Below are 27,073 nucleotides of genomic sequence, written 5' to 3'. Positions count from 1 at the left end.
ACCGTCTTTCGAGACGATGGAAGGTGCCAGTGCAAATTAAATAGATGTTATGTTCGTGCTTTAAGGTATTACATTAAAGTATATGTTATTACATTATTTTAGTAAACTTTATAACAATGAAATTGTTTAATTTTTAAACCTGTCTAATGATGTGTTCCACTGAACCCCACTAAACCTGCACTATTATTGCGCTAATGGAGTTTTCAAATGGAGTTTCGAAATCTACCGCAGCGTTGTTGCTGCGCCAGTTTTCCCAGTAGAAAACGCTATAAAAGATGCTTCTTTTGTACAGCGCAACATTTAATAGGTGTTGGGCATTATTCGAAGTCGATGCAGAGTCATTCTGACCTTGTTGTGTACTAAGCGTCGGTTTTCAATAGTGAAGCCGACTCCGACGATAAATAAGTTAACTTTTATCACAAGTCGTATTTTTTAACTTAAAAGTTGTTCCACAAAAGGTATGTCATATCCGGGGCATGTGGTATTCTTCATAACTTTCAACGGTTGCCCAAAGCAAACTGACGCTCTCCCTGGAAGCGAAATAATTTTAACGCCAAGAGGATGCTTCAGTCTCTCAAGAAATAGCCACTCCACAAATACTATTTTCTACCTTTCACAAAAAATATTATTAAAGTGAAATGCAGGGTCTACTGGACTCTTGTGTGACAATGTAGGGTTAAACAATTTAAGATATTTATACTTTAATTTTAAATTTATCTAATTTTTTAAAAATATTATTTGGAAATTTTGTCAAAATTGATCCACATTATCTTATTGTTAGCACATTTAATTGTAAAATTTTTATCCATTTATGATATAATATTGTGCATTACTTGTATTGATGCGTAACGTTGTTACATGAAAAAAATTGTAAGTTGATTAATTTCATTTATTTATGATTATATTATTAAGCTTATTTTTATATTTGTCTTTACTTTGTCTAGACGGGTAATCATTCCATTTTATTTTATAACAGTTTTAATCTAATGTGTAAACAAAGACAATCATTTTAATCTTTTTTTGAATATTTATCATTAATTATACGTTATAAATGTAACAAATTTATTATAAATGTAACATTTATTTAAAATTTATTAAATACTTATTTTATATTAATCTTTTATTAAAAATTATAATTTAGGTAAAATATTCATTTAATATTTATTAAACGTTTGTTTGATATTTATTCAAAGCATTAACTTAATATTTATTTTATATTAATTTTATACTTTATATTAATTATTTATTTGAAATAATATAATAAATAATACGTTCAGAAAATATTGCCGATAGAAGCCAGTACTAGATATTCGTATGTAAATCTTTATTTCGGATGACGTTAAATGCGCGTTGCAGTGCGAACGCAATTCACATTTTTATACATATAACTGTAATGTACTGTTTGTAATTGGTATTCACAATCAATTCTTATTTTAACACTATCTTAAGATGCCAATAATGCTTTAACAATTAAGTTATGACATTGACTTCGATGTAAGATGGTAAACACTGTTAAGAACTAACACAGAGAGAAAGCTGTGTACATAAATTTGTTGTAGATACTAAATGAAATAATTTAGATTTTAATATTTTTATCGTCAAAAAATTAGATTTAATTGAAATGTAGGTAATTTCTTAGTAATTAAATAATATATTACATTATTTCAATGTTTGCAGATTCCTAAAACCGTTTTATTTTTCTCTTTTTCGTACTTTTTCGTAATGCAGTATGAAACACAAAATCATCGGAGCGTATAAAAGCTGCACAATATAATTATAAATTTAATACTTAATGATAATCTAATTATTTCGATATCGATAATCGAAATGTTGTAACGTCTATACCTTTCAATTTTTTTTTTATATTATCTCTAAGCTTTTAACACGTTCATTCAACAGTCTCGAAAATTTACGTAGAACTTTAATAAATATCTTGATGTTATAAAATTAATAAAAAATTGAATCTCCCGCCAGCAACGCAAAAGCAAATTGTTGCTGCAAGATGGCAGCACGGGGACTCTCGGTGTGAGCTACGAATCTACGATTGCTACGAATACTCCGAACAGTCCGAACTCTCCGATCTCTATCAGTTACGCAGAGCGACAAACGCCGTGAGGACGGTGAGGAATCAGTGGCGCGGGTTCTGGATCTCCCTCAGTTGACTTTACGCACGCGTTCGCACTCGTTTCACGGTACGTGAGATCGAAAGTGGAGAAGGAGCATGCGCTGCGTCGCACCAATTCCCAAACGGACGTCCGGATCATCGTAAGTAATTGTTGTTCTTTAAGCCTCGTCTAGAGCAACTGATCGCCCGAAGCAATTCGCGTCCGAGCATCCGGCGAAAAACGCTCGACGACATGGAACGGAAAAGGGAGAGAGGGAAGGGGGGAGAGGGTCACGCGACAATTCCGCAGACGATAACGATCTCGAGATGACGGACAAGCCGAGCCACGCGACAGTCGATCGTGCGGGCCACGTGACCGCCCCTGGTGGTCCGGCCGCCGGCGGCCGCGTGAATTGTTTACGTCGCCATGGTGACGTCGCACCGTCGGAACCGCGAGCACGTGGTGCAACTCTCTCGGCGCATGTCAATCGGGATCTCTGCCAAAAATTCGAATGGGAAATATAATTGAAGTAAAAATAGCAATGGAAATATTTATTTAAGAATGTTACATTTAGGAATTTAAGAATTATGTGTCACATTTCAAAGTGTTATTACCAAAAGTTTTTTAAAATTAACAGATTGTTCTATTATTACATTTTTGTAGAATTTTGAACAATTCTCTTATTAAGTTAAGTTATAAGTTGTATAATTTTTGGTTTGAAGAAGATATCTATGAAGTATCAAGAAAAAATACTATTTAAAATAAGTATTTTAAAATAATAAGCAAACGAATTGTAAAATAAACATCTTATTTCAATTTTAAACGTGTATATAAATGTTAAATATTATTTACTTTTATTTTATTATTTATCCACTACACAAAATACTTATTTTAGTGTAGTATTTTTATATTAGTATAAGTAATATTTTTATAGATATTTATTTAAATAAGTTTTCTATTGAATCTATTTTAATTTTTGTCCTCGGAATTGCCGAAAGTGCAGTACGGCTAAGTTAAGATCGATATTTTTCTTGAGCTTATGGGCAGTGATTGACACGATTTATTCATCTCTACTCAATGCAAATTAATTTTAATTTTGGTTTAACTTATTTTTTTTTCAAATTCTACAAATTAAAGAAAAATAATAAAAAGTAAGTTAAACCAAGATTAAAGTTAATCTACATTAATTGAAATGTACACTATAACATCTGTCAGTTGAAATAATTAATTCAAGTTAATCAGAATTTATAAAGTCTTTCATTGCGATTAATTCTTCGAGTATTATTGGCGCGTATACGCACTCGGAGAAAGAAGTTTATTCTGGTTTGCACGTGCACATATTATGCACGTAGAATAAGAAATCTATTATTTTTTGTTCCAATCATATAAAGTGTTTCTTCGTTATGCTATTTCGTATCAAAAGAGTTGGCTTAATCGACAGTTAGCTCATTAATGATACCAGCACTATTTTGTTAATGTGAATTTTATTCTTCGACACACACTTGGAATGAATAATGAGATTAGACTAGAAAGAAAGAGCGAGTTACATACAACTACAAATTTTGCCGCAGATAACTTTGCTGATAGAATTAATGATCGATTAAGTTAACCGGAATTTCAACGATGAAAATCGTTAACGTCCTTGGGCCCGATTCTTGAAGTCATTCGCAAGAGAAACGTATACGCAAATACTCGCTCTAACAGAAAGTTGTAAGTTTATTGGTTAATAGCCATACGATAGCCAATAAATTTCCAACTTTTCTGTAAGAACAGAATTTGCGAATACGTTTCTCTTGCGAATGAATTCAAGAATCGAGCCCCTTATCTACAATTAATCTCGTCTGGCAGAAGTGAGTCGTAAAAATTATAATTTAAATATTTACACATTTATGTACTCATACGAGTACAATATTACGTTCCCGTTTAAATCGCAGATACTTATTGCAGTGCTTATATTAATAATATAATTGTGTTATTGTGTATCTCGACTACTTAATAGTATTGAACAATAGTAATAATAATTGTTCACATTTACGAGATACTTTGAATTAATTAATTAATTAATCTTGTCTTAAGATTCAAAAAATTCCACATGTTTATCAATAGAAAAATTTTACGAAAAAATACGACAAGAAAATCATCTTTTTTCAAATAGAAGACAACGGAAGAATACTAATTGAGCGTCTTTTACTCTTTTCCCTTTTAAGCTTTATGAAAATTGCAATCTGTAGTAGATTTAGAATAAATGTAATATGTAAAAAGTAAATTAATTTTTTTGGTACAAGATATTAAATATAGTATATATTCAAAATAAATAGATACCTATACAGAAAATTTCTAAGTTTGTGAGAGAATATATACATATATATTCTTCATAAAATTAAAAATTAATGTAAAATTTAGTAATATTTACTTTTTCAAAATTTTTAAAATATTTTAAGGTTTTGTTATTAATTCATTATTGTTGGTTGATTTTATTTTCTTCAAACTATAGTGATTTACTAGTTAAATAAAAAATTGTTTTTTACATAAAGTTATATAATATTTTGGTAATAGATATTAATAATTTTTATTAATTTTGCCATTCTTTTATTTCATTGCCAATTTATTATATTACTATTTTGATAAAATTTGGAACAATAGAATTTGGAATTTACCACGTTTTTTTTTTGTATCCACTAAACTTTTCCGGTCAGTTCTTATGCCCCATCTCAGTTATTTACAAGGCTGTTTTTATTTTGCATAAAAAAATTGCTATAATTGCGCCCCTCCCCCCCCCCGTACTTATGATGTTGTTATAGACCCAACAGATCATATCTATGATTTTTTAAAGCAATTTCTCAGATCAATTTTTTTATATAATAATAATATCGAGGCTATTATTTTTTTAATTTTCATAGTTATTCATTAGATATCTCTCTAAAAAAAATGACGTTTCGAAGGAGATTGCGAGTTATTTTTTCTTCACACTTTCAAAGGGAGATAAATCTTGATAAATTCTTTATCTCATTGCCGCAAGCTGATAATTTTCATGCTGAGACTCTCTTCTCATGAATTTTTATCAACATGTCGGTGATTTATAATCTATTTTCTAGATTCTAAATAAAACCTCACGTTGAAATATTATTGTTCTATATCGATTGTAGCTACTACAATTTTTGAATGGCACATATATATTGTTCGAATAAAGTCTTGCCACTCGGCTTGCAATTTAACAAGGACGTAGATTTTATCATCCATCAGTGAAATTTTAGTTTCTAAAACACCCTTGATTTCCAGTAAACGCAATTAAGTTAAGAAAATGCCTGTGTGGTTAACAAACGAGCAAGTAAAATTATGAAAAAGAATGATAATATTAATTCTTTTAATTTCTTGGGAAAATTTGGAGAAATTTGAGAATAGTTGATTGACATGTACTTTTCGGACTTGACTTTTCGGACTTTATTTGTCTTTCTTCGGCATAAATCATCATTAAAAATATTAGTCAAAGATAGGATAAATCGAATGAAACATAATTAAAGATTGCGTAGCGAATTAAAGATAATATTAAAAATCTTAGAAACATAAATGTAATAAATTTCTACAAAGGGTTTTCACAAAAAGCTATGATCAAAGTCAGAAAATATTATCTGTTATGCAAGATACGTTTGAATTGGTCACGGTTATATAACTTTAAAATTGTTATCCGTTAAATAGGAAAATAACAAGTAATTTATTTCCCACGTTAGGAAGCGAGAATGTGTCGACTCTATGATTTAATCCGAACGTGTCGTCGGAGGACATGAGATTAAAAAGATCAAGATGTTATCTAAATAATTGTTCCGTCCTTGTATGTAAAAATCGTCGCAACATTAATAAAATATTAAAGAGAGTTAACTATTCTCGAGTTTTTTTTTTAAATTCTTATCGAATTGAAAGAATAAATCTAATTCATCTTTTTTCGTCCCTTAATTCGCTCATTTATTAGCTCCTTAACTTCCCTAGTAACAAAATACATTGGCAATATATTGGCTAATATTGGCTAAATATTGGTTATATTGGGAATGAATTGGTCATAAAATTATTAGTTCTTAATTAGAATGCAATTAATGTCCAATATAAAAAATTGATTGGTTCAATATTGGCCCGATGCTGAACCAATATTGAACCAATATTGCTGCTTAGACAAACCGGCTAAATAAGATAAAGCGTACACTTCACAATATTGGACCAATATTGGCAATATTGTCTTTACTTCTCAATATTGCGCCAATGTTTTTTGCTACTATAGAGTTCAGTCCTTGATTATTTCTCAATCTTTCCATTTAAAAGATTTCTTTCGAGACCTCGAGAAATCTCGCCAGGGATAATGATACGTTTATCCCGTAGCCTCGAAAGATAAAAATTCTCAGACATTGTTACGCGAGGTCTTCGCGCTGCTGCAGACGCGCTTGCTCTGCTCCGTTCCTCTGCTCGGTTTCCTCGGCTGTTGCTGCTGCTGCTGCTTCTTCTTCTTCTGCTTCTTCTTCACGACCTTCGGCTTGCCCGAGTCCGACGAGGCGTCGTCCGACGTCGTGCTCTCGCAGAAGGCGTCGCGACGGCACGCTCTCGACCTCGTCGGCTTCGCGGCGCACGTTCGCTTCGCCCCGGCGACGCCGACGCCGCAGGTGGACGCCACCGCGACCCCAACGCCGCGGAACTTCCGGCGCGGCTCGAGCTTCCGTGGCGATCGCTGCGGCTGCTTGGACGACGACGAGGACGACGACGACGACGCGGCCAGCAGCTTCAACGAGTCCGCCTCGATCGCCAGGAGAGAGGAGGCCCGCGCGATTCTCACGTCCTTGCCCCGGGAATTCAGTGTCACCACCCGCTGCCAGTCGAGCCTCGCGTTCTTCCTCCTGGAGGACGGCTTCTGCGCGTCCGTTCGCGCGGCCGCCTGCGCCGCATTCCGCCGCGACTTCTTCCGCGTCTTCCTCGCGTCGTCCTTGTCCGCGTCGTAGACCGGCGACTGCGCCGGCTTCTTCGACCGCGGCCTGAAAGACGCGCATATATATTTTCCTTCCTCCTTTTTTTTTCTCGAATCTCTCTTAATCGCGTGCACGACGAAACGAACGAACGAAGAGGATTCCAACGCGCGCACCTGCACGACCGCAACGAAACGTCGCGCGCACGCAACGCGCATATTTTACGCGGGGCGCGCCATATGCCGCGCGATAAGTCGAGTACACCGAAGTATATTACATACTCACTTCAGCGTGACCTCGCCGTCCGTGGGATAGTGCGCCAGAGCGTGTCTGGAGATACCCCAGCTCAACGGCGTCCTCGCGAATGCCGCGTCGGCGAGACGTTCCGCGTCGTTGCCCTCGGCGGCCGCGGTCGAAACGCCCGTCCAGATCTGTCTTCTCAATGACGTCAGCTTGAGCCTCACCTCTCGGCTCGTCGACACCGGCGACTGATTTCTCAGCGTTCTGCGGAAATCGCGATTTTATGAATTAATGCATGACTATAATTATAATCGCAATTATTTCGCGGCCACGGTCGGAAGGCAGAGGCTAAACGACTATTAGGGTAAGTTAGGGTATGACGGCTATACGGAAAAGATGGCCAATGGCTATAATTTCTCCAATAATTGCTAAATAATGTGTTCTCGTAATTATTTTCAAAGATAATCAATATTTACTGTAGTTTATGTGCGTATACTATTCGGAAATAACGATGTTGTGAATGTCATATCATGTTTTTACTTTTGACTGCCTGCAAAATTTTTCACATGTTATAGAAATTGTCACAATGTTGAATAAATTACAGTTGTGCTGTCGCAATGAACGTTACCCACGTAACAAAAGTATGTAAATTGTAATGTGTAATTATATTTCTTATTTCCTTTTCTATTTCTTAAATAAATAAATTAGATTTTTGTTACAAATTATTAAATTGCGAATTAACCAGATTTGTACTCGAAAAAATTTTAATTTTTAGTATTATGTTTATTTTTCTATTATATTACTATTTATAGTAATTTATTATATTATATAGTTATTTATAATATTATATACCTGCTTTTATTATATATGATGTTTTCTTATTAAACAAAAAATTAATATAAAATTTAGAATTTAGCTAATACATATCTCTTTTTTATATATCGTCTTTTTTCTCGCAGATATTTGTGTACAGGAGTATTATGTATTGCGTACAGGAGTATGTAAGATTATAACGATATATCTAGGATACCGCTTGTGAATTAAGATTGATAAAATATGGATAAAAAGATTTTTTATTTATTGTAATTGTATGTTTTTATAGACGAGATCAATTTTTGTCAGTTTTTGTCGGTTTTTTCCGGAAAATACTAGTTTTTATTGGCATGGGCTTCATCCAAAAAAGTGGAATTTTGCCAACCCTGTGATTACTCAATTTACTTTTTTTCTTATAATAAGTAATAATTATCATTAATAAATGTTTTTTTGATAATTGTTTTAAAATATACTTGTCACAAATTTCAAAAAACTCATTATCACTTAAAAAAAATAATTTATACTTTTTTCGGAGAATATTATAAAATTGAATTGAAGAAAGGTCAAAGTAATAAATTTTTATTTTGATATGAATATTTTTAATTAAGTACTAAATTATTAGGATTCAGAATATATTTTGAATGAATGTATTACTTAGACTTGTGGATATATAAACTTATGATATATTTAAAACAAGAGTAATACTTATTTAATTCAAGTACACATTTTTCTGTGTGTACACAAATTTATTTTAAATAAATTTTACTTTTTTCAAGTAAACAATGAGCGTATTTTAAAATTCAAGGACATATTCTTTATTTAAATAAAGAATATGTTAAATTTTAAGATAACCATTACTTAAAAGAAAAAAAGTAAAAAATAAGAAACTGCTTTATTTTGATATGAATATTTTTAATTAAGTACTAAATTATTGGGATTCAGAATATATTTTGAATGAATGTATTACTTAGATTTGTGGATATATAAACTTATGATATATTTAAAACAAGAGAGTAATACTTATTTAATTCAAGTACACATTTTTCTGTGTGTACACAAATTTATTTTAAATAAATTTTACTTTTTTCAAGTAAACAATGAGCGTATTTTAAAATTCAAGGACATATTCTTTATTTAAATAAAAAATATGTTAAATTTTAAGATAACCATTACTTAAAAGAAAAAAAAGTAAAAAATAAGAAACTGCTTTTCTTAACATGAAAATAAATTTTTCAGTGTGTATACGTTTCTTTTTGCGCTCGAATCAATTTTGCTGATAATGGCTCAAAGTTAACCCGAAACATATCACATTTTTATATATAATTTCTATTAATTTCTGAAATATAATTGCACATATAATTGTCATCCTAACTTTCATTTGTCATTTTCTATTTGAATTTAAAGTATAAATTCAAGGAATAAATTAAATATTGCAGAAGAAATATATTATTTATACGTGAAAATTTTGAGCAACTGTCTCGTGACTCTTTATGATTGTCATTACCGTATAACCAAGTTATAAATTATTGTTATTTTTTATGCATATATATTAGCTTTATATGCATACGATATCATGATTCTTAAGGCTGCTATTTACGATTTCGATTATTCAGAGCTTCAAAAAATTTTCACAGTTAAGCTTGGAAGCTTCGAATATTCAAAATTATCAAAAGTAACAGCTCTGCAATTTATCCCTAATTTAGGACAGCTATCGAAGAATTCCTCTCATTTTATTAGTAAAGAAACGATCGATCTGTACCGAAGGCATCGTTGACGAGTCTTCCGGTGTTCCTTACGCGGCAATAGCTCGCCGAAGGACACGCTGCGAGGTCTCACGATTTCCGGCAGGATCAGCGTCTTCTCCTGCTGCTCCCCTTTCTCCGCCGTCTCCCTTTCGGAAAGCTCGATTATCTCCTCGCGGTACTCTTGCGCGGTACTTCCCCATGCAGCTACAAGACACAGCATAACTGCAGGCACAAGTATAACACATAACAATTACGTGTAGAAAGTCATTTCGATGTTGTACCGTCGTATTCTCGTCCCTCGCTTCTGACGAAACCCTCGTCGGCCGAATCGGTCAGGTCGCACAGGTCGCTACCTGGATCCGTGGTCGGCAAGTCCATCACCGCTCGTCGCGTCTGTCGACAATGCAATATGATTTACATCAGTGAGCATAGTGAATTGTTCCTACAAGTGAATGAAAAAAAGCAAGAAAATTTATGGACTTTAGAGAAATATTATGGACATAATAGCATAGAGATACCAGATTTCTCCTGCGCTCCAAATAAATTCTCCCCGCGACGTCCCTTCGCGCCCTCCTTCTGTAAAGACCGACGCTTCTCGGCGGGACGAAGGTCGGCGACGGCGGTGGCACGCAAAGATACCGGCGGCGACTCGCCAGGAACTCGCCGCCCTCGCTGGACCACGCAGCATCCGTGTAGCACTCGATCCTTTCCTCTTCCGACGAGAAGCTCCCCTGCGAGACGCCCCCCTCGTCGCTGGAAAAAATTCGGGGACAGCGCTGGTGAGACGGATTTCGAAATGCGAATTATTGCATACACTGATAGAAAAATGTGTTGTATTTGTAACTATAATTGCATAGTAAAATAACTCTAGTTAGGAATATCATTTTTATAATAATTATTACTATAATATTGGTAATAATAACTATGTATTTATGGTAAATGCTTATGATCATTTTATGGTACAACTAACTGTGTAAAAATCTCCATTTTGGTTATAGCAACATAAATTTATGTTGGTTTCAACTATATTACGGTTCTCATAATCATAGTATTAGTTTATGCAACTTATGATATGGTTGCTATAACCAAAATGGAGATTTTTACACAGTTAGTTGTACCATAAAATGATCATTATAAGCACTTACCATAAATATATAGTTATTATTACCAATATTATAGTAATAATTACTATAAAAATGATATTCCTAACTATAATTATTTTACTATGCAATTATAGTTACAAATACAACATATTTTTTCTATCAGTGTAGGTAATGTACGTGCTTAGAAAGGATATACCTCGAATAGTCGGTCAAGTCGATATTGGTAGGCTCCTCAGCATTGGAACCCTCCTTCGTCAGTCTAGCTATAATCTTATTTCGGAGTCTTTCCTATCGAGCCACGTTTGCCAGATTCATCGTGATTCATTCTGATATATAATTGAAATTATCCAAATTAAAACAGTCTTTTATCTTGGGAGATATAATTTTCAAATTGTCTTGAAATTCACAGCAAAACGATGAGACTTTATTTACGGTATTAATCTGATATTACTTACCGTGATGCCCATCCGAGAAAATACGTGCGCAAAAATGGAATAATTTCGTGATGAACAGATTTCGATAAATAAATTTAGTTTTGAATGTTAATGCTTTGAATGTCATAAATAATGCCATAAACGAAAAGGTAAAAAAATACAGTCAAAACTAATAATGCAATATATCTAATTAATATTTAACACTAAAATTTATGTGTAAAATTATATATGTAAATTATATATTACACATATAATAAAGATAAATTTACTTTTGCAACACAATTAACTATAAAATAATGTGTCAGATATTGTCTCATTGCAAAAAGTCTCATTGCAGATAAATTAAAAAATCTATTAGAGAAAATGCTAAATTATATAAAAATATTTAGTTGAAATTCAAGAATATTCTTAATTTTAGTCTTCACAGAATACTTACTTAAAAACACTAACAAGAAGGCCTTCACAGAAAACTAAAAATTTAGAAATTCAATCCGGTTTTTATCTCTTTTTCACACAGTACTTTAGTAGCTTCTTTAATAAATTTTTCACATTTAATCTGCATTTTATGCAATTAAATAATATATTTTATGCATTCTTAATTTTATCGTTAGTGATATTTATTTTGTTATATTTTTATTATATATTTATTTATATATTTAATTTACACATATTATATATAACTTACATATGCGTTTTATTTTATTTTATGATTAAACATTAATTGGATAATAATATATGTAAGATTAATTTTGACTGTGTTTTTTTTTATTTTTCTCTCTCTAAATAATATCTGTATTTCCTTGAGACTTACTTGAATATGAATAACATTATAATTTTGTTCTGCATTTGAGTCTCGTTGTTTTCGTTGTTTATAAAAGAAGAAAACGAGAAATTAAATCGCTATTCGAATGCTATCGTATTCCCTATCAAAAAATCCAAGAAATGTGTACGTGATTGAATTATTAATAATCTGACCGTGCTACCTTCATGGGATCTTGATCAGAAAAATCAAGTAGAGTCTCGCAGAATGCCTTGCCGATCTGTTCGTAGTCCTGAGTGGAAAAATGCGTTCCACATCTGGAGCCCATTTTGGAGCCGCCCATAGAAGCTTCCATGGTGTAACTATTCTGCACACCCATTGACCATACAACCACTCTGCCCGTGCCTTCTTTTCCCTTTTCCACGTGGAATTTGCAATTCTCGAAAGAAAACTGGAATCACGGAATCAAAGAATAGAATTGCTGATATAACTCGGGTGACAATAATTTGTTTCTGAAAATTGAGCTTGTGCAATTTTTCCATTGATTTTTCACTCTGCAAGATTTAAAAGACTAGCATTAATAAAAAAAAAAGAAATAATTGTATCGCGGCAAATCCCCTGAGAATTATCATTTTATTTTAATACATCATCAACAGATTAAAATTGACAAATTGAATATTGAAATTTTCGTGACCACGTTACCTTATCGGCTGCATTTTTGTGAAGCATCAGCGGAAATACTTGTTCGGACAGTCTTCCGTTGCATCCGGTTCTCTTGCTCTCGCAACCGTAGGCGAATATGTTGTGCTTCCTCGAGTGAGCGTGGAGATCACAGTATATCGCCACCCCGCATTCCTCGAGGAGCCTCCGTATCATTAGCTTCGTATGCCAGACGGACGGGTAACTCTCCCGCATCACGGTCCTGTACTGCCGATTCAAGTCCTTCCCGGACAAGGAACACCGATTGTTGCCCACTATGACCCCGTCCGGGTTCAGCATTGGCACTAACTTGAAGACGAATCTCTCTCTGAGTTCCTGCGATAATCGGGCGGCTTTAGAGTTAAAATCAATCGTTAAAATCTCGTAGCACAAATCTTCCCAATGTCAAGCAAATCCGGTTTCAATACGCGATACTTTAATCCAATTCAAATTGAGAAAATAGAATCATAGTGGAAATCTCTTAATAACGGAATAATATTTCTTACGATTCTATATACATTTTTTTAGTTCTTTAAACTGTGCACCGTTACTTTCTCGATTTTTAAATACAGTATCACATTAAATTGCTAATTTAATAATGTGATGCTGATCCCGATGCTGAGGTTGAGACTGATTGTGAGATTGAAACTGAGACTGGGACTGGGACTGCGATTGAAACTGATGCTGATGCTGAAGCTGATGCTGAAGCTGATGCTAGTATTAATGCTGATACTGATATACATTAATCTCCCGTTAAACAGCGTTTGCGCGCAGCTGTTTCTATCCCGGAGAGACTGGTACTCGTCTCGGAGATGCAAAAAAAAAAATTACGTCTTACCCTAGCCCGGTTCGTGTCGCCGGTAAGGAAGTCGATAATGCCCTTCATCGTCCAGCTCGACGGCGTCTCGCCAGGATGCACTCGGGCCGTGATGACGACGCCGCGCTTCCTGCGCACCTCCTCATCGTTGGTCGGCGCGGTGATCGTCAGGTAATACACGCTGTTTCCGGCCAGGCTGCGGCACAGCAGGCGCAGCTTGGCGAACCTCGTTTTCGCGGGGTCGGCCGCGATCCTGCCGAGATACTCCTACGGCAGTGTTTATGCGGGCAATTAGAGACCGAGGCAGGTAGATCGAGATCGAATCTACCGACCGGAGAACGCACAATAAACACAATCGCCGAGAGTTGGAAATCGTTCGCGATGGTAATCGCGATAGTAGGCGGAATGTGAAACAAATACCTCGTCCCTCAAGCAATACGCATTCATTGTGGGAACATTCCACGTGGTAATTACGGAAAGTATTTCTTGTTTATTCGCCTGTTTGGTTTCTTGAACGGCGAGGAAACGAGAATTGAAATAAAACGAAATACCAGCGTTACTTTCAGTTACTTAATCAACTGTTAGGAAAGTGGCCGAATGTGTACCACTTATATAAGTTTTTTTTATTTCCTATTTGATAAAGATTCGTACACACCAAAGACCTTTAGTTTTATTATTATTATTTATCAGTATTGTATTAATATTATTTATTATGTAATAAAATTTATAATGATTTAGAAAAAGGATTTTATAAAAATATAGTACAAAATTGTATTTTACATTATTATTATCAGCTATATAAAATGTTTTATTTTATATTATTTATTTCTCATTCATTTTATTTTTTTAAATGTTTTTTTTTTTATTTTTGTAAGTAAAAGTGAAAATTTCGAATTTGTGAAATACGATGATGCGGAAACCCTCTCCTCTTTTTACAGCGAAAGAGCGATTTTTTAAATATAGTTTTACCTGTAGATCAGTATAGGTATACGGATAGCAATGTGCCAAGTAAACGATGTCATGATCGTGAGGAAACGAGATGTTGAACGTCAACGTGTGTTTCTCCTTCTCCTCGTCGCTTCTGCAATTATCCCGTGCTAATTTCTTTTTTCCTTTACCACGTTAGCCCTGGTCTACAATAGCTGGAGTTAAGAAGTAAGAGTAAGGTAATTTTCTTCTGCGCTGTGCTTGATCGAGCGTTAAGAAAAGCAGGAGTAGGAGTAAGACGAAATGAAAATAATTTATTTCTTAGAAGTCTTACTTCTTACTCCAGCTATTGTAGACCAGGCCTTACTGCATTATCATTGAAACAAGAAATTCTCTTACGATGAGTCATTGTTTCGATAATACGCGATATTGTCGCCGCATCTTCTCCATCCTACGGATCGGGTTCGAGCGTCTTCGGTGGAATAAAGAAGTGGCTTGAGGCCTTCGTTATAAAGACTCTCTTCCTTGCACATATTTACGATTGAAAACCTGCAATCGGATACAATATACTTTTCGAAGAATGGCTCATTGGATCGTGTAGGTGGCCAGCTTTTAATTGTCAAAATTAAGGGAACTGAAAACCGGAGGTTAATTTGATTCGAGTGGAAAAATTATATACATTGCTAAGAATATCTTGAGAACAGATTACGTTTTATATGTTTAATTTTAACTTAAATCTAACTTAATAAGTCTGAACACGTAGAGACGTGCTAATAAAAATACAAGTTCCTTACATAACAATATCTCAATTGTGTATCCCACAATCTGAATTAAACTCATCCTTTTTTGATCTTCAATTTTAATTTAAATCAAACTTAATAAGCATTTAAATGAAGAGCTAATAAGAACAGAAGTTTTTTTTTTTACATCGTGATATCTCAATTGTGTATTTTATTAACGGATTTTTGAACGGAATTAAATCTTTTTTTAACTTTCCAACTTCCTGGAAAATCAAATCCCTCTTCCTATATCTTCGATCGTACCTGTACGTGATTCTACTTCTCGTGTTGGATACTCTGAAGTAGTACCACTGCGTGTGTCTCTGCGTGTAGAGATCTCTTCTCAGATAGAGCTGGTAATACGTGTCGGTTATTTTCACCACTTTGCCGAGATTACCGCACTCGAAACGCGACTCGAACCGTAGGTCCGTGCTCTCGTTCTTCGGGCGGGACGCTTCGGCGACGAAGAAGATATCGTTCCCGTCGACGGTTGACTCCTCAGGCAAATCCGTGGGGTACACCGTGCTACCGCCCACGCAAGATCGGCTAAACTGCAGAAATCACAAACTCCTATTCTTCAAACTCTACGTTTTCAAGAAATTTTTCAGTTGATCTTGCGTTTCAACGTAACTCTTGCTCAAATCGATCAGATGCGTCACTTTATGGGAAATAATCAGGTATCAAATTACATAGCATGACTTACGTAATTAGTAACGTTGGTCGGACAGTAACGGAATATCACCGTTCCAAGCTCGTCACCGATCGGCTTGGGCCTCGGCTCCTTTCCGGTGGTAACGTAGAAGGCTTCCGGTATGGCCGGGCTGTACTCTACATGGCGAACTCTTTCTTGGATCACCTGAGAGAGATCATTTATACATTTCGTGTAATTAAATATACATAATATTACACTATGTATCCTAAAAAAAAAAGATGTTGCAACTTCAACAAAAATTATAGGTGCGTAAAAATTAGCTGAGATAGATAAATAATTAGCAAATACTGCAATATGTATATGTATTGCACTTAATCAATCTAGCTGATAGAAAGAGAATTTTCAAATTCTATATCAAGAAATCTGTTTATATGAGCAAAAAAGTTTGGTGGGTGTGTTGAACAATATCTCCGTAAAAAAATTCAAAAGCACCTGTTAACAAAATCGCGATTCGCGTGTGACCAATTAACATTATTGCACGGCGCAGATTTTGTCTTCGGAGGAAGGCTGCTCGCGACCCCGAGGTAAAAGCGAGGAAGAAAGCGAAAAGTTGGGTGCAGGTGCGTTAATTTTCACCTGGCACTCGGTCGGCCACCTGGCCGCTTCCTGGATGCTTCCGTCGACGATGCAGCGCGCGTCGAGTACCGCTCGAAGGGCCTCCTTCGAGTACCGATGCCTGGACAGGCCCAAGGAGATCGTGAACAGCGCCGATTCCGCGTCTCGTCTCAGACCCGAGCTCTCGTAACGTTCCAGTTGGGACACTTGCAAATCCTGCGGCGTTAGATCAGAGAGTATGCCACCTATACCATTAAGGGAGAAAAAAATTCGTTTGTTAAAATATAGTTATACATTTTTTTAAATTTTCATTTACTCTTCAACTCGCTTCGTTTGTTAATGAGAAGAATAAGTCAAGGATTGGCTGGTATTTCGAATTAAGTTGATTAAGACAATGTTGAAACACAAGTTCTTTTTAAACATGGAAAAATTGCGGACGATTATACCTGTAAATTGATCTATAAATTAAATTGTCCGCGTGATAATGCGCATCATGATGGTAAGGTTCGGCGAATTGGTGTTGGGTTTCGAAACACTTAAACGCGATATCGTATGTTGCACACGATAGAAGATCGATGGTCGAGTACAATGTCCGTAGGTTCGCGACCTCGCCAACACTTCATATCATACGTTGTACGAACGCGTATCGTACTCTTCCCTCCATATTAGAATCAACTTAATAATCTGATTTTCATTTTTTTTTTTTTTTTTGGGGCAAGTTAAGAACTAAATTTCGAGAGCAATAACCAACACTAATAATTTAAAATTATAAGGATAAAATGATGTATGAAATTTACAAAAATTGTTATTGTAACCATAGTTCCACCCGAATCTTAACAGAAGGTCCAAATTTTAACCCATATAATACTGTATATAATATTAATTGTTATTTATTATATTTAGTATAAAAATTTATTTATTATAAAAAATTAACGAGCAAAATAATTCTTCTTGTTGCCAGTGATGATTAAAAGAAGATAAATAAGGCTCCTTGATTAGTCGATGACCCAACTGGCAAATTTTTGTCAATTACATTTTTATTTGTTATTTATTAATTAAATTCAATTTTTTCAAGAAGCCTTATTTACAAAAAATATATTGATTCGTATTGAATATAAACAACAATGATTTCTACATCATCCACCAATTGTCCTCGCATTGTTGGAGTGGGGACCCACCTGGGATGGGTTGAACCGGGAACAGCACGGCCTGGAGTTCTCTCACCCTGCTGCTCGACACCGCCCTCATCATCTTTCGTTATCTCTCGTCGTCGGTCTCGTTCTCGTCCCGCTCGTCGCGATCGTCAGCGTCGACGTCGAGCACCGGCACCGGCGGCAGGCGGCGGCGGCGAAGACGACCTGCCGCCCTTAGCATTCTCGTGCCAATCCGTGTATTCCTCCCTCGTCGGCACTTCCTCCCCGAGGAGGTACTTGACAATCGGATTCTTCATCCCCGCGTTCACGTGGACCGCATGTCGAGGGATCCGCAGGCGTTCTTTTACCGAACGATTTTAGATTCCCTTCTCTCACAATATATTGCTATTATATTAGCTGAAGATGCTGCTCTTGCCAAAACAGCGAACGCGAGTCTACACGATGCTGAGCTTTATCGATGATCTTGTCAGCACGAAAAGAACTTGACCTTTTTTTTTTCAAATGGAAATACATCTGCATACTTACGATTGTATGCCATTTGAAATTTATCAAAGAAAAAGAAAGAGAGAAAGAGAGAGGCAGACCTTGAAAAATCCGATCGCTTTGAGGCTTCTAGTTTAAAGATAAAACTGGTACTTCTCTTCCTTTCTTAATGTATCAACTTTCACTGAATGATGGAGGAATTATATAAATACCACAAATAAATGAATGAAGTCGGGGTGCCGAGGAACAAACGGGCGAGCGGGTACCGACTAACGAAAGGGTGCCAGCTACACTAGGAACGTCGCGGGACTTGGGGGGATGAGTTCGACCAGCTCGGCAAACGCGAAGAGGAACCTGGCACGTTGCTGAAGACATTCGGTGGAACGTGCCCCTGGATGATTGCCTGACAACCGTCGCGTATCGTGGGCGGAGCCACCCTCGGAACGATCATTCGTTAACCGTTTCCCCGTTTGAGAAGGCCGCCGGCGCGGCTCATCGACATAATACCCTCTTGCTGTGCCTCGATAGCTCGACTCCACTTGTATCGACGTTTCCGAGGTAAGCGACGCTCCGTGGGAGCTCGTCAATCGGAAATCGGCTGCGAGAGTTTCATTCGAGGCGCGACAATGTTGTACACAGTCGGGGGGAAAAAAACCCGATCGAGAAGGGCGGCATTGTCGATCCGAGTTTTCCTTTGTAGGTGTCACTTTTGGGGGCAAGGTTACACTAATTTTAACATGCCATGGTTCACTGCCACGGTGATCATTCGCGATTGCCGTCTGACTTTTCAGCGACGCTCTAGTGGTCGCTGATGACCGATACTATCATTGGCGAAACGTTTTTTAAACATTCGTAAAAGATAAATGCCGTACAATATGAGATTTTGAAGGATACACTGAGAACAAAGTTGTTAATTTAACTAAATTCTTCAACTTGTTTAAATATCTTTAATTCAAGTATTTATGTATTTTAATCAAATATATAAATACTTGAATTAAAGTTTGAATTAAGTATTTCATGTAAAATTATGTTTTTCATTTATTCGTGTTAACATTCAATTTCATTTAACTTAAATGCATAAATACTTGAACTGAAGAAATTTAATCAAGTTGAAAAATTTAAGCAAGTTAATACTTTTTTCTCAGTGTAACTAAACAATAATGTAAAGTAAAAAATATTATTAAATGCTATTTAATATGAAAAGATAGTTTTATTTTATTTAATTAATTATTTAATTAATAATATTAGATAACATATATATATATATAAACTATTTCTAAGATACATATATCTTTAAAAAAATAATTTCTTTAAATAAATATTGAATTATTTAGTTTAAATTTAGTTTTTTTTATTATCAATACTGAACAGAAATTTATAATAAAGAATATTGTTTTTGACCAGCAGTCATTTTGTTCAAACGTAATTTTGAAAAACGATTACATTAAGTACTAGATCTATATTTCATCTTTATAAAGTTTGTCATTTTGATTTTTTATAAGTTCAATATATATCAAAGAAACATATATATATTGTCTAAAAAAACATGATTTAGGAAAACTTGAATAGTAATACCATTTTATATTATTTTTTAGTCAAATTTAAGTAAAGAAAAGTGTAATTTTCAATTAAGTAAACACTTTTCTATCTTTATCCCCTCAAAACTCGCAAAATTAGATTTTATCTTAATCACTCTGGGTGTATATATTTTTTTGAGCAATAATTACCTTTACATTTCACCATTGTGACAATGAAATTGTAGGACTACTATTGTCACGTGTACGATAAGACATACAAAATTTGCTAGACAAACGACATGTTAATTGCTATTGTATAATAATAAAGGAGCGGCATTTCTCAACAAGAGTTTCAATAACAAAAGTTTAATGAATACATTATACTTAGAAAGCTATCATTATTCTATTGTCAATCAGAAATTATTTACTGCAACGATAGAACAAAGCGATTTGATCGTAAATATGTTAAATTTCCAATCATTGTGCATTATGTCTTCTTATATCTTCTTTTCATTTGAATGCCTCTTTTCTTTCTTCTTTCTTTCTTTCATTTAGACAGTTATCTTTTTAACGTTTGCAACGTCCTACGGCATTCAAATTTTAATAAACCTGCAAGAGTAATTTCTCAAAGAGAGATAAATATGCGAGAAACGTCTGTGCGTGGTAGATAACGATCTACAAGGGTTGCTACGTAAGGTGGTGCCTACCTGGTCGTGCCGGGTTTTCCGGATTATTGATCAATCAACGCGCGTCAGACTAAGGAGAACGGAACGTTTCCAGTTTATCATCTCGGTGGGCGATCGATGAGATTCCAATTGATGGAATTAGCTAGCAAACTGCCGGCCAGAACTTTGGTCGGACGCATAGCACGCAACCGCCGACTTTTAACAGTCACGATAACGATGGCGCCATAAATTACATACAAAATAGTAGCGTCGGGGCACCGATGCGATTCTCAAATTGAACTGTCAGACTTTTCTCGCGCTCCAGTTCCTTGCACCCTTTTGTTCGACCGATTCATTGTTTCTCTCACGTCGATAGTATTTGATGTCGATAGAATTTTTTAACGAGTATTGATATACTATTCTTAAAGTATAATGTAATATTTAATGTAATATTTATATATGAATGTAAATAGTTGTATCGTTGGAGTTGAATTACTCCGATATTATTTATTATTTTTTAATATAAAAATATATAAAAGGATTTTGTAACTGTTATTTGAAAAAGTACAACTCTGTATCTTGATAGCATTTACTTAATTATCTCTACTAACTCCGTTCGTTTTTCTCATGTATTAAATTGAAAGTAACACCTTTATTTGTTTCAGATAAGCCCGTTTGCGAATTTCGTTTAGAAAAAAACTCTGATTATCATTCAACATGGGGCGTACGGTGACGGTCGCCGTTTGCACGTTAAACCAATGGGCGATGGACTTCGACGGTAATACCAGGAGAATTCTGCAGAGTATACAAGAGGCGAAAGACGCTGGTGCCACTTACCGGAGCGGTCCCGAGCTAGAAGTCTGGTAATTAATTCGATTGAAGGAAAATTAGAATCTTGTTACTCGTAAAAGGATCGATCTGAAACATTATATTATCTACCGGCAGTTTAGCTTCAAAGCACATGTCTTTTATAATGGGAATTACATCTTTTTATTTTTATATTATATTATAATTGTGAAATTTATAATTGTTATTATTTTTGTTATTTGTATATGTTATTTTATCGCAATTGCATCCCATGTTTACAGCGGTTATAGCTGCGAGGACCATTTCTACGAATCGGACACACTACTCCATAGTTGGGAAGTTTTGATGACCCTCCTGAAGTCCAGCGTATGCGAGGACATACTGATTGACGTGGGGATGCCGGTGATGCACAAGAACGTGACCTACAACTGCAGGGTGGCCTTTCTGAATCGGCGGATCTTGCTGATCAGGCCGAAAATGCGGCTGTGCGAGGACGGCAACTACCGGGAGACCAGATGGTTTTCTCCTTGGACGAAAGTAATGAAACGACATGGGTAACAACATCGATCGCAGTGCGTGTTTTGGACGCGCAATAATCCCTGGTGTCTTGGTTTTGTTGCTAGGAGCGTACGGTCGAGGATTACTTCCTGCCGCGAATGATAGCACAAGTCACCGGTCAGACCGTAGTGCCGTTCGGTGACGCGGTCATCGCGACGAGAGACACGTGCGTGGGTTTTGAAATATGCGAGGAACTTTGGCACCCGGCCAGCAATCATATCCCGATGTCAATGGATGGCGTGGAAATTATCGCGAATGGTAATGCCATTATTACAACTGACATAGATTTTTACCTTCTGCCCGGATAGCCAAATGTCTCGATGTTGCAATCATGTTGCCAACAATCGTTGCAGTAACTAATTTAGGCTAACTCGAAACAAAATGAGACAGCATTATGTCTGCTAGGTTGAACTCGTGTATAAATTCTATTTTTAACAATAGTAAATTGATAGCAACGTGTTAGCATCAATTTGTTATCAATCATTCGTTGCTGTCATGTTATTGTTATATCGGAAACAATATAACGTATCATTATTCCTGAACGTTTCCTTTTTTAAATGTCCTCACTGATTGCACGTGTAAGTAATCATCCTAGACATAGCAAATCGTACAAAAACGGCAATTCCACGTTTACTCCATGACGTGAAGAACAACATAATTGATTAATTTTTAATCAAATATGACCTTAAGAAAAGTAAAACACCATACTAATTTTTAGTTATTGATTAATAAATAGGATCTAAAATCTAAAATATGAATGATCAATTATTGACCCTATAAACGGACATATCTCGAATAATTACCTTTTTGCAGAACTTAAAAATTTAATTCAATTATAGAAGCATATATATATATATATATATTATGTTTCTCCATTTAAATATCCTGTAATTAATACAGAATTGACATTTTAATATTGGATTACATTAAGCCATTATGGAGTTACAATTGATTTTAAGATTTCAGGTTAAAAATGTTCAATTTGATTGATGTGGAATTGGGCAATAATTGACAATTTTATATTCAGCTTTTAATTAATCTAAAATTGCTTTATTTTGTAGTTTCATACTTATACGAATAATTTACCAATATTCTCAATAGCGTTTATCAATTCTGCAGGAATTTTGGAAATATTTTGCTATCTGGGCATGTTACTGAATTCATAATGTGTTTTATTTCGATGTCAGCAAATGTATAGCAAATATATAACAACACATGTAATGCGTTAGTTTGCTCAAAATACTACATTACGCTTGATTATCTGGGTGTCTTTTCTCTTCATATTACTTTTTTATTCTTCAAAAAAAGATCAGAATTATATCATTTGTCAATGAAAAAATATAAAAAATTAAGGATTACATTCAATGATTATTTTACAATTGTTTCTTTATTTTTTTTTTTTTTTAAGGGAGCGGTTCGTACTTCGAGCTACGTAAAGCCTATGTCACCGTGGATCTCGTCAAGTCGGCTACCTTCAAGGCTGGCGGCTGCTACATGTTCAGTAACTTGCGCGGATGCGACGGCGGCAGGCTGTATTTCAACGGCGGCTCCAGCATCACGCTCAACGGCAACGTGTTAAATCGTGGACGACAATTTGCCCTCGAAGATGTGGAGGTGACCGTCGCTACGGTTGATCTCGAGGATGTAAGGTATATATAAAGGATTTTATCTTGACTAGATTATTTTAAGTGGTGCTGTACAAAGCACGGAAATCCAAGTATTAATGCAATTTATTTCGAGATTAACTGAATATCGCACACCTATTTAAGAAATATAACGTCAAATAAAAGACTTTATTATTATTAAGTTTCATTATTATTAATTCGTTACTATTAGCTTTTATTTTTTTGGAAACTTTCTAATGATTAAGTATGGTTTACTAATTGTAGCTAATAGTACGCACAGGACTTTTTTAGCCAACACTATATTATTCTATCCTTTTTTCAGGAATTACCGAAACAGCATCAGATCGCGATCGCATTCGGCTGCTGCGTCACCCAGTTATCCACGCGTGAAAATCGATTTTGCGCTCACGCCAGAGAATCTCGTCTCGAACCCACCGGATCGACCCATCGACGGAGTCCAGGATGTGTACGGCAATGATGACGGGCACTCGAGCCTCATCGATCACACCCCGGAAGAAGAGATCGCAATGGCACCCGCGTGCTGGCTGTGGGACTATCTGAGGTGTGCGCAATCATGGTCAAGATATTTATTTTTTATCACTGGAATGAGCCCCTTAATTATTATATATATTCGTTGAAAAATATTAATGTATGCATCGTTCTATATTACTTAATTATATTGCGCGTTTCAGACGATCCTGCCAAGGAGGATTTTTCTTACCACTGAGCGGCGGTGTCGATTCGGCGTCTTCAGCATGCATTGTATATTCGATGTGCGAAATGATCGTCGAATCGATCAATAGAGGAGGTAAGGATCAGCTTACCATCTGCCCTCAATCTGTGAGAACCTCTTTCAAATTTCAAAAATTTTATCTTGTACTTAGATGCACAGGTCTTAGCGGACACCAGGAAGATCGTCGGCGACTGCGAGTATGTTCCGGTCGACGCGAAGCAGTTGTGCAACACCATTCTGGTCACATGCTACATGGGAACGGAGAACTCGTCAGCGGAGACCAAGGCTCGAGCAGCCGAGCTAGCCAATCAAATAGGATCCTATCATCATGGGATAGTCATAGATACTGCGATATCTGCGATTTTAGGGATCTTCCAACAGGTCACGAAGCTGACACCGAGATTTAAAGCGCAAGGTGGTTCGCCTAGGGAGAACTTGGCCTTGCAAAATGTACAGGTAATTGCTCGACCACTTTGATCTCGATAAAACTAGTATCTTGATTGTCGAATCACATCTCTCTGTGCCTTACTTTCAGGCTCGATTACGAATGGTGATCGCTTACCTGTTCGCTCAATTAATGTTGTGGGTCAGAGGCCGTCCGGGTGGCCTCTTAGTGCTGGGGAGCGGTAACGTGGACGAATCCCTACGCGGTTATCTCACTAAGTACGATTGCAGCAGCGCCGACATCAATCCTATAGGTGGCATAGCAAAGAACGATTTAAAGAAATTTCTCGTGTACTTTAGGTGCGTATTGTGTATGTGAATAAATGATATACCGATTTTTAATATCAGTATTTGAATCTAGAATCAAAAACGAAAAGAAAATATCATCAGAGTTACAACTAATTAAAGGCAATGTTTAGAATCTTCTGCAATGCACGTAAAACTTACGTACTATTTTATTTCAAATAAAACAGCTTAAAATATTTAATATTTGTATCTTCGTATAATATTAAAAGTCACTCCTTGTATTCCATACAATGTCAGACGATACGTAAGAATACAGATTAGGTAAAAATCGTACTTGGATTCCAGACGCAAACACGGAATATCCGCTTTGGATAATATCCTGGAGGCACCACCCACCGCGGAACTGGAACCGCTGCAGGCGGGACAGCTTGCGCAATTAGACGAGGTGGACATGGGCATGACCTATAAGGAGCTGTCAGTTTTCGGGCGGTTAAGAAAGCAGAGTAAGGCCGGACCTTTTTCCATGTTCTGCAGACTCGTACACATGTGGGATCACTGTACCCCGAAAGAAGTGAGTACATGCCCTTACGTAAGATTCTAATAATTTAGTTTTCTCGGCATTGTATCATTATTTATTGGCATTAATTTTTGACATTATATCATTATTTCTTAATTTCTCTTTAATATTTCTGAAGTGTTTCTTAATTAAAATCTAATTTCAGATTGCCGATAAGGTGAAACACTTCTACAGATGTTACGCTATTAATCGTCACAAGATGACGATACTGACTCCGGCCTGCCACGCGGAGTCGTACAGCCCCGACGACAATCGATTCGATCACCGACCCTTCCTGTACAATCATTCGTGGAAATGGCAGTTTGCAGCGATCGACGAACAGGTGAGAATTATGCGGGAGAGAGTCGATGCTAATCTCGCTTCCTCAAGTTCCAAAGCGCCGGATTGCGAGAGAAAACGCCGAGTGTCCGAAGTAACACCGCGATTAGAACCCACGTGCGAAAGTACGACGCATCGAGAAAAGAAGTCTTGTATGCGTGGAAGTTACTGGCACGTCGTGCGCAGAATGGCTCGTAAAGCTTGAATTTTTCTCCGAGTCGAATCCAACTTACGTCCAACAACGCAAGTCAGCCGAATGAATTGTTAGACAGTACGTTTAAAATTTTCCAAATATTTCGACATAGAGTTAGCAAACGAGTAGTTTATATGCACATACAACACGGCAAGCAGCATAGAAAATACAATAGTAATATTACACGCTTTGCCATCGTTGGGAAATAATTTCCTATAATTTTACGCTTAATACGATTGAACTCTTTTTCTTTTTAGGTGAAACGACTCAGCAGCGAAGAGAAGCCGTCCAGACCGCGTAAGGGTGCTCCGAAAGTGCCTACCAAGCCCAGATATATGCCGTTCAGCTCCGTAATCAGCAGTGAGTAAACAAAACAAAGTGCGCGCGTTAACGAAGCACAGCGCCGAGCACAGCGCATCTCGGCCGATGAAATCGCCGAAGGTATATTCGGCGAATGCACCCACCGAAAAAACCCGACCTCCTCCGGGAGCCTGCACACAGGCCCAGATCCGAAATCACTGGGCCTCGAAAATTCCGTGCGCACTTGCACCGCGCCGCGCGCTTTCCCGCCGCTTTGACCGAGAAGTCATCACCGGCATCATTCTCTGTTGCAGATAAAACGCATCCTGGAGTAGTAGTTTAAGCCGTAGCCGTAGAGCACTCTCTTATCATTTTGATATTGCAGCGCTGCCATAAACGAGACGCTCTTCGAAGCGATTTATCATGGACTTTACGTTCGTTCCCGGTATTAATATTTAGGGAACTGCTCCGTAAGAGCAGGCAGCATTTTCAACAAAGATATTTTTTTGTGAAATCATAAATATGCGAAATCTGAAAGTAATAAAGAGTACGATATAAAGATACTAATGTGTATAAACCTTTATCTTCCTAGAGTTCAATTTGAAAATCCTCGGAAGATCTGAATTAATAAAATCTGACGCTTTGGATGAATAATACTTGCAATCACGTTATGTATAGGAATAATTGCAGTCTTTAATCGCAATTCTTATTTGAGAACCTTTGCGTTTAAAAGCACGAATTTGTAAAAGATAATAAAGCTATAAAAGGAAGTAACGGCTGCAATCTATTCGATAAATGTCGTTAAAAAATATTTAGATACC

General features: G+C 36.1%; 2 protein-coding genes across 3 annotated transcripts; one reads left to right on the top strand and one right to left on the bottom strand.

Annotated features, from left to right (window-relative positions):
- Nucleotides 1-2,030: 2,030 nt before the first annotated feature.
- Nucleotides 2,031-26,815, top strand: LOC105828870 (glutamine-dependent NAD(+) synthetase). 2 transcript variants are annotated; one of them, XM_028194928.2, is made up of 13 exons: nt 2,031-2,265; nt 21,117-21,314; nt 21,540-21,795; nt 21,882-22,074; nt 23,225-23,465; nt 23,764-24,003; nt 24,134-24,249; nt 24,326-24,630; nt 24,710-24,918; nt 25,210-25,435; nt 25,587-25,763; nt 26,210-26,312; nt 26,567-26,595. In XM_028194928.2, exons 2-13 carry the CDS (start codon nt 21,169-21,171, stop codon nt 26,593-26,595), a joined length of 2,241 nt encoding a protein of 746 aa, XP_028050729.1. In that variant the 5' UTR covers nt 2,031-2,265; nt 21,117-21,168. The 2 variants fall into 2 exon arrangements, with proteins under 2 accessions (XP_028050729.1, XP_036145316.1); XM_036289423.1 differs by lacking the exon at nt 2,031-2,265 and having other exon boundaries at nt 21,169-21,314; nt 26,567-26,815.
- Nucleotides 4,997-19,257, bottom strand: LOC105828869 (cytosolic carboxypeptidase 2). Its single transcript, XM_036289424.1, has 15 exons — nt 17,811-19,257; nt 16,654-16,877; nt 16,069-16,221; nt 15,630-15,916; nt 14,986-15,135; nt 14,629-14,740; nt 13,681-13,926; nt 12,846-13,178; nt 12,367-12,594; nt 11,146-11,237; nt 10,365-10,599; nt 10,128-10,239; nt 9,861-10,050; nt 7,334-7,552; nt 4,997-7,117 (listed from the first exon to the last, which is right to left on the bottom strand). The coding sequence occupies exons 1-15, from the start codon at nt 17,881-17,883 to the stop codon at nt 6,493-6,495; spliced, it is 3,279 nt and encodes a 1,092-aa protein (XP_036145317.1). The 5' UTR covers nt 17,884-19,257; the 3' UTR covers nt 4,997-6,492.
- Nucleotides 26,816-27,073: the final 258 nt, after the last annotated feature.

The sequence above is a fragment of the Monomorium pharaonis genome, chromosome 7 (assembly GCF_013373865.1).
Source record: "Monomorium pharaonis isolate MP-MQ-018 chromosome 7, ASM1337386v2, whole genome shotgun sequence".
Taxonomy (NCBI): domain Eukaryota; kingdom Metazoa; phylum Arthropoda; class Insecta; order Hymenoptera; family Formicidae; genus Monomorium; species Monomorium pharaonis.
The sequence above is the reverse complement of the archived record's forward strand: the minus strand, read 5'-3'. Positions and strand labels throughout refer to the sequence as shown.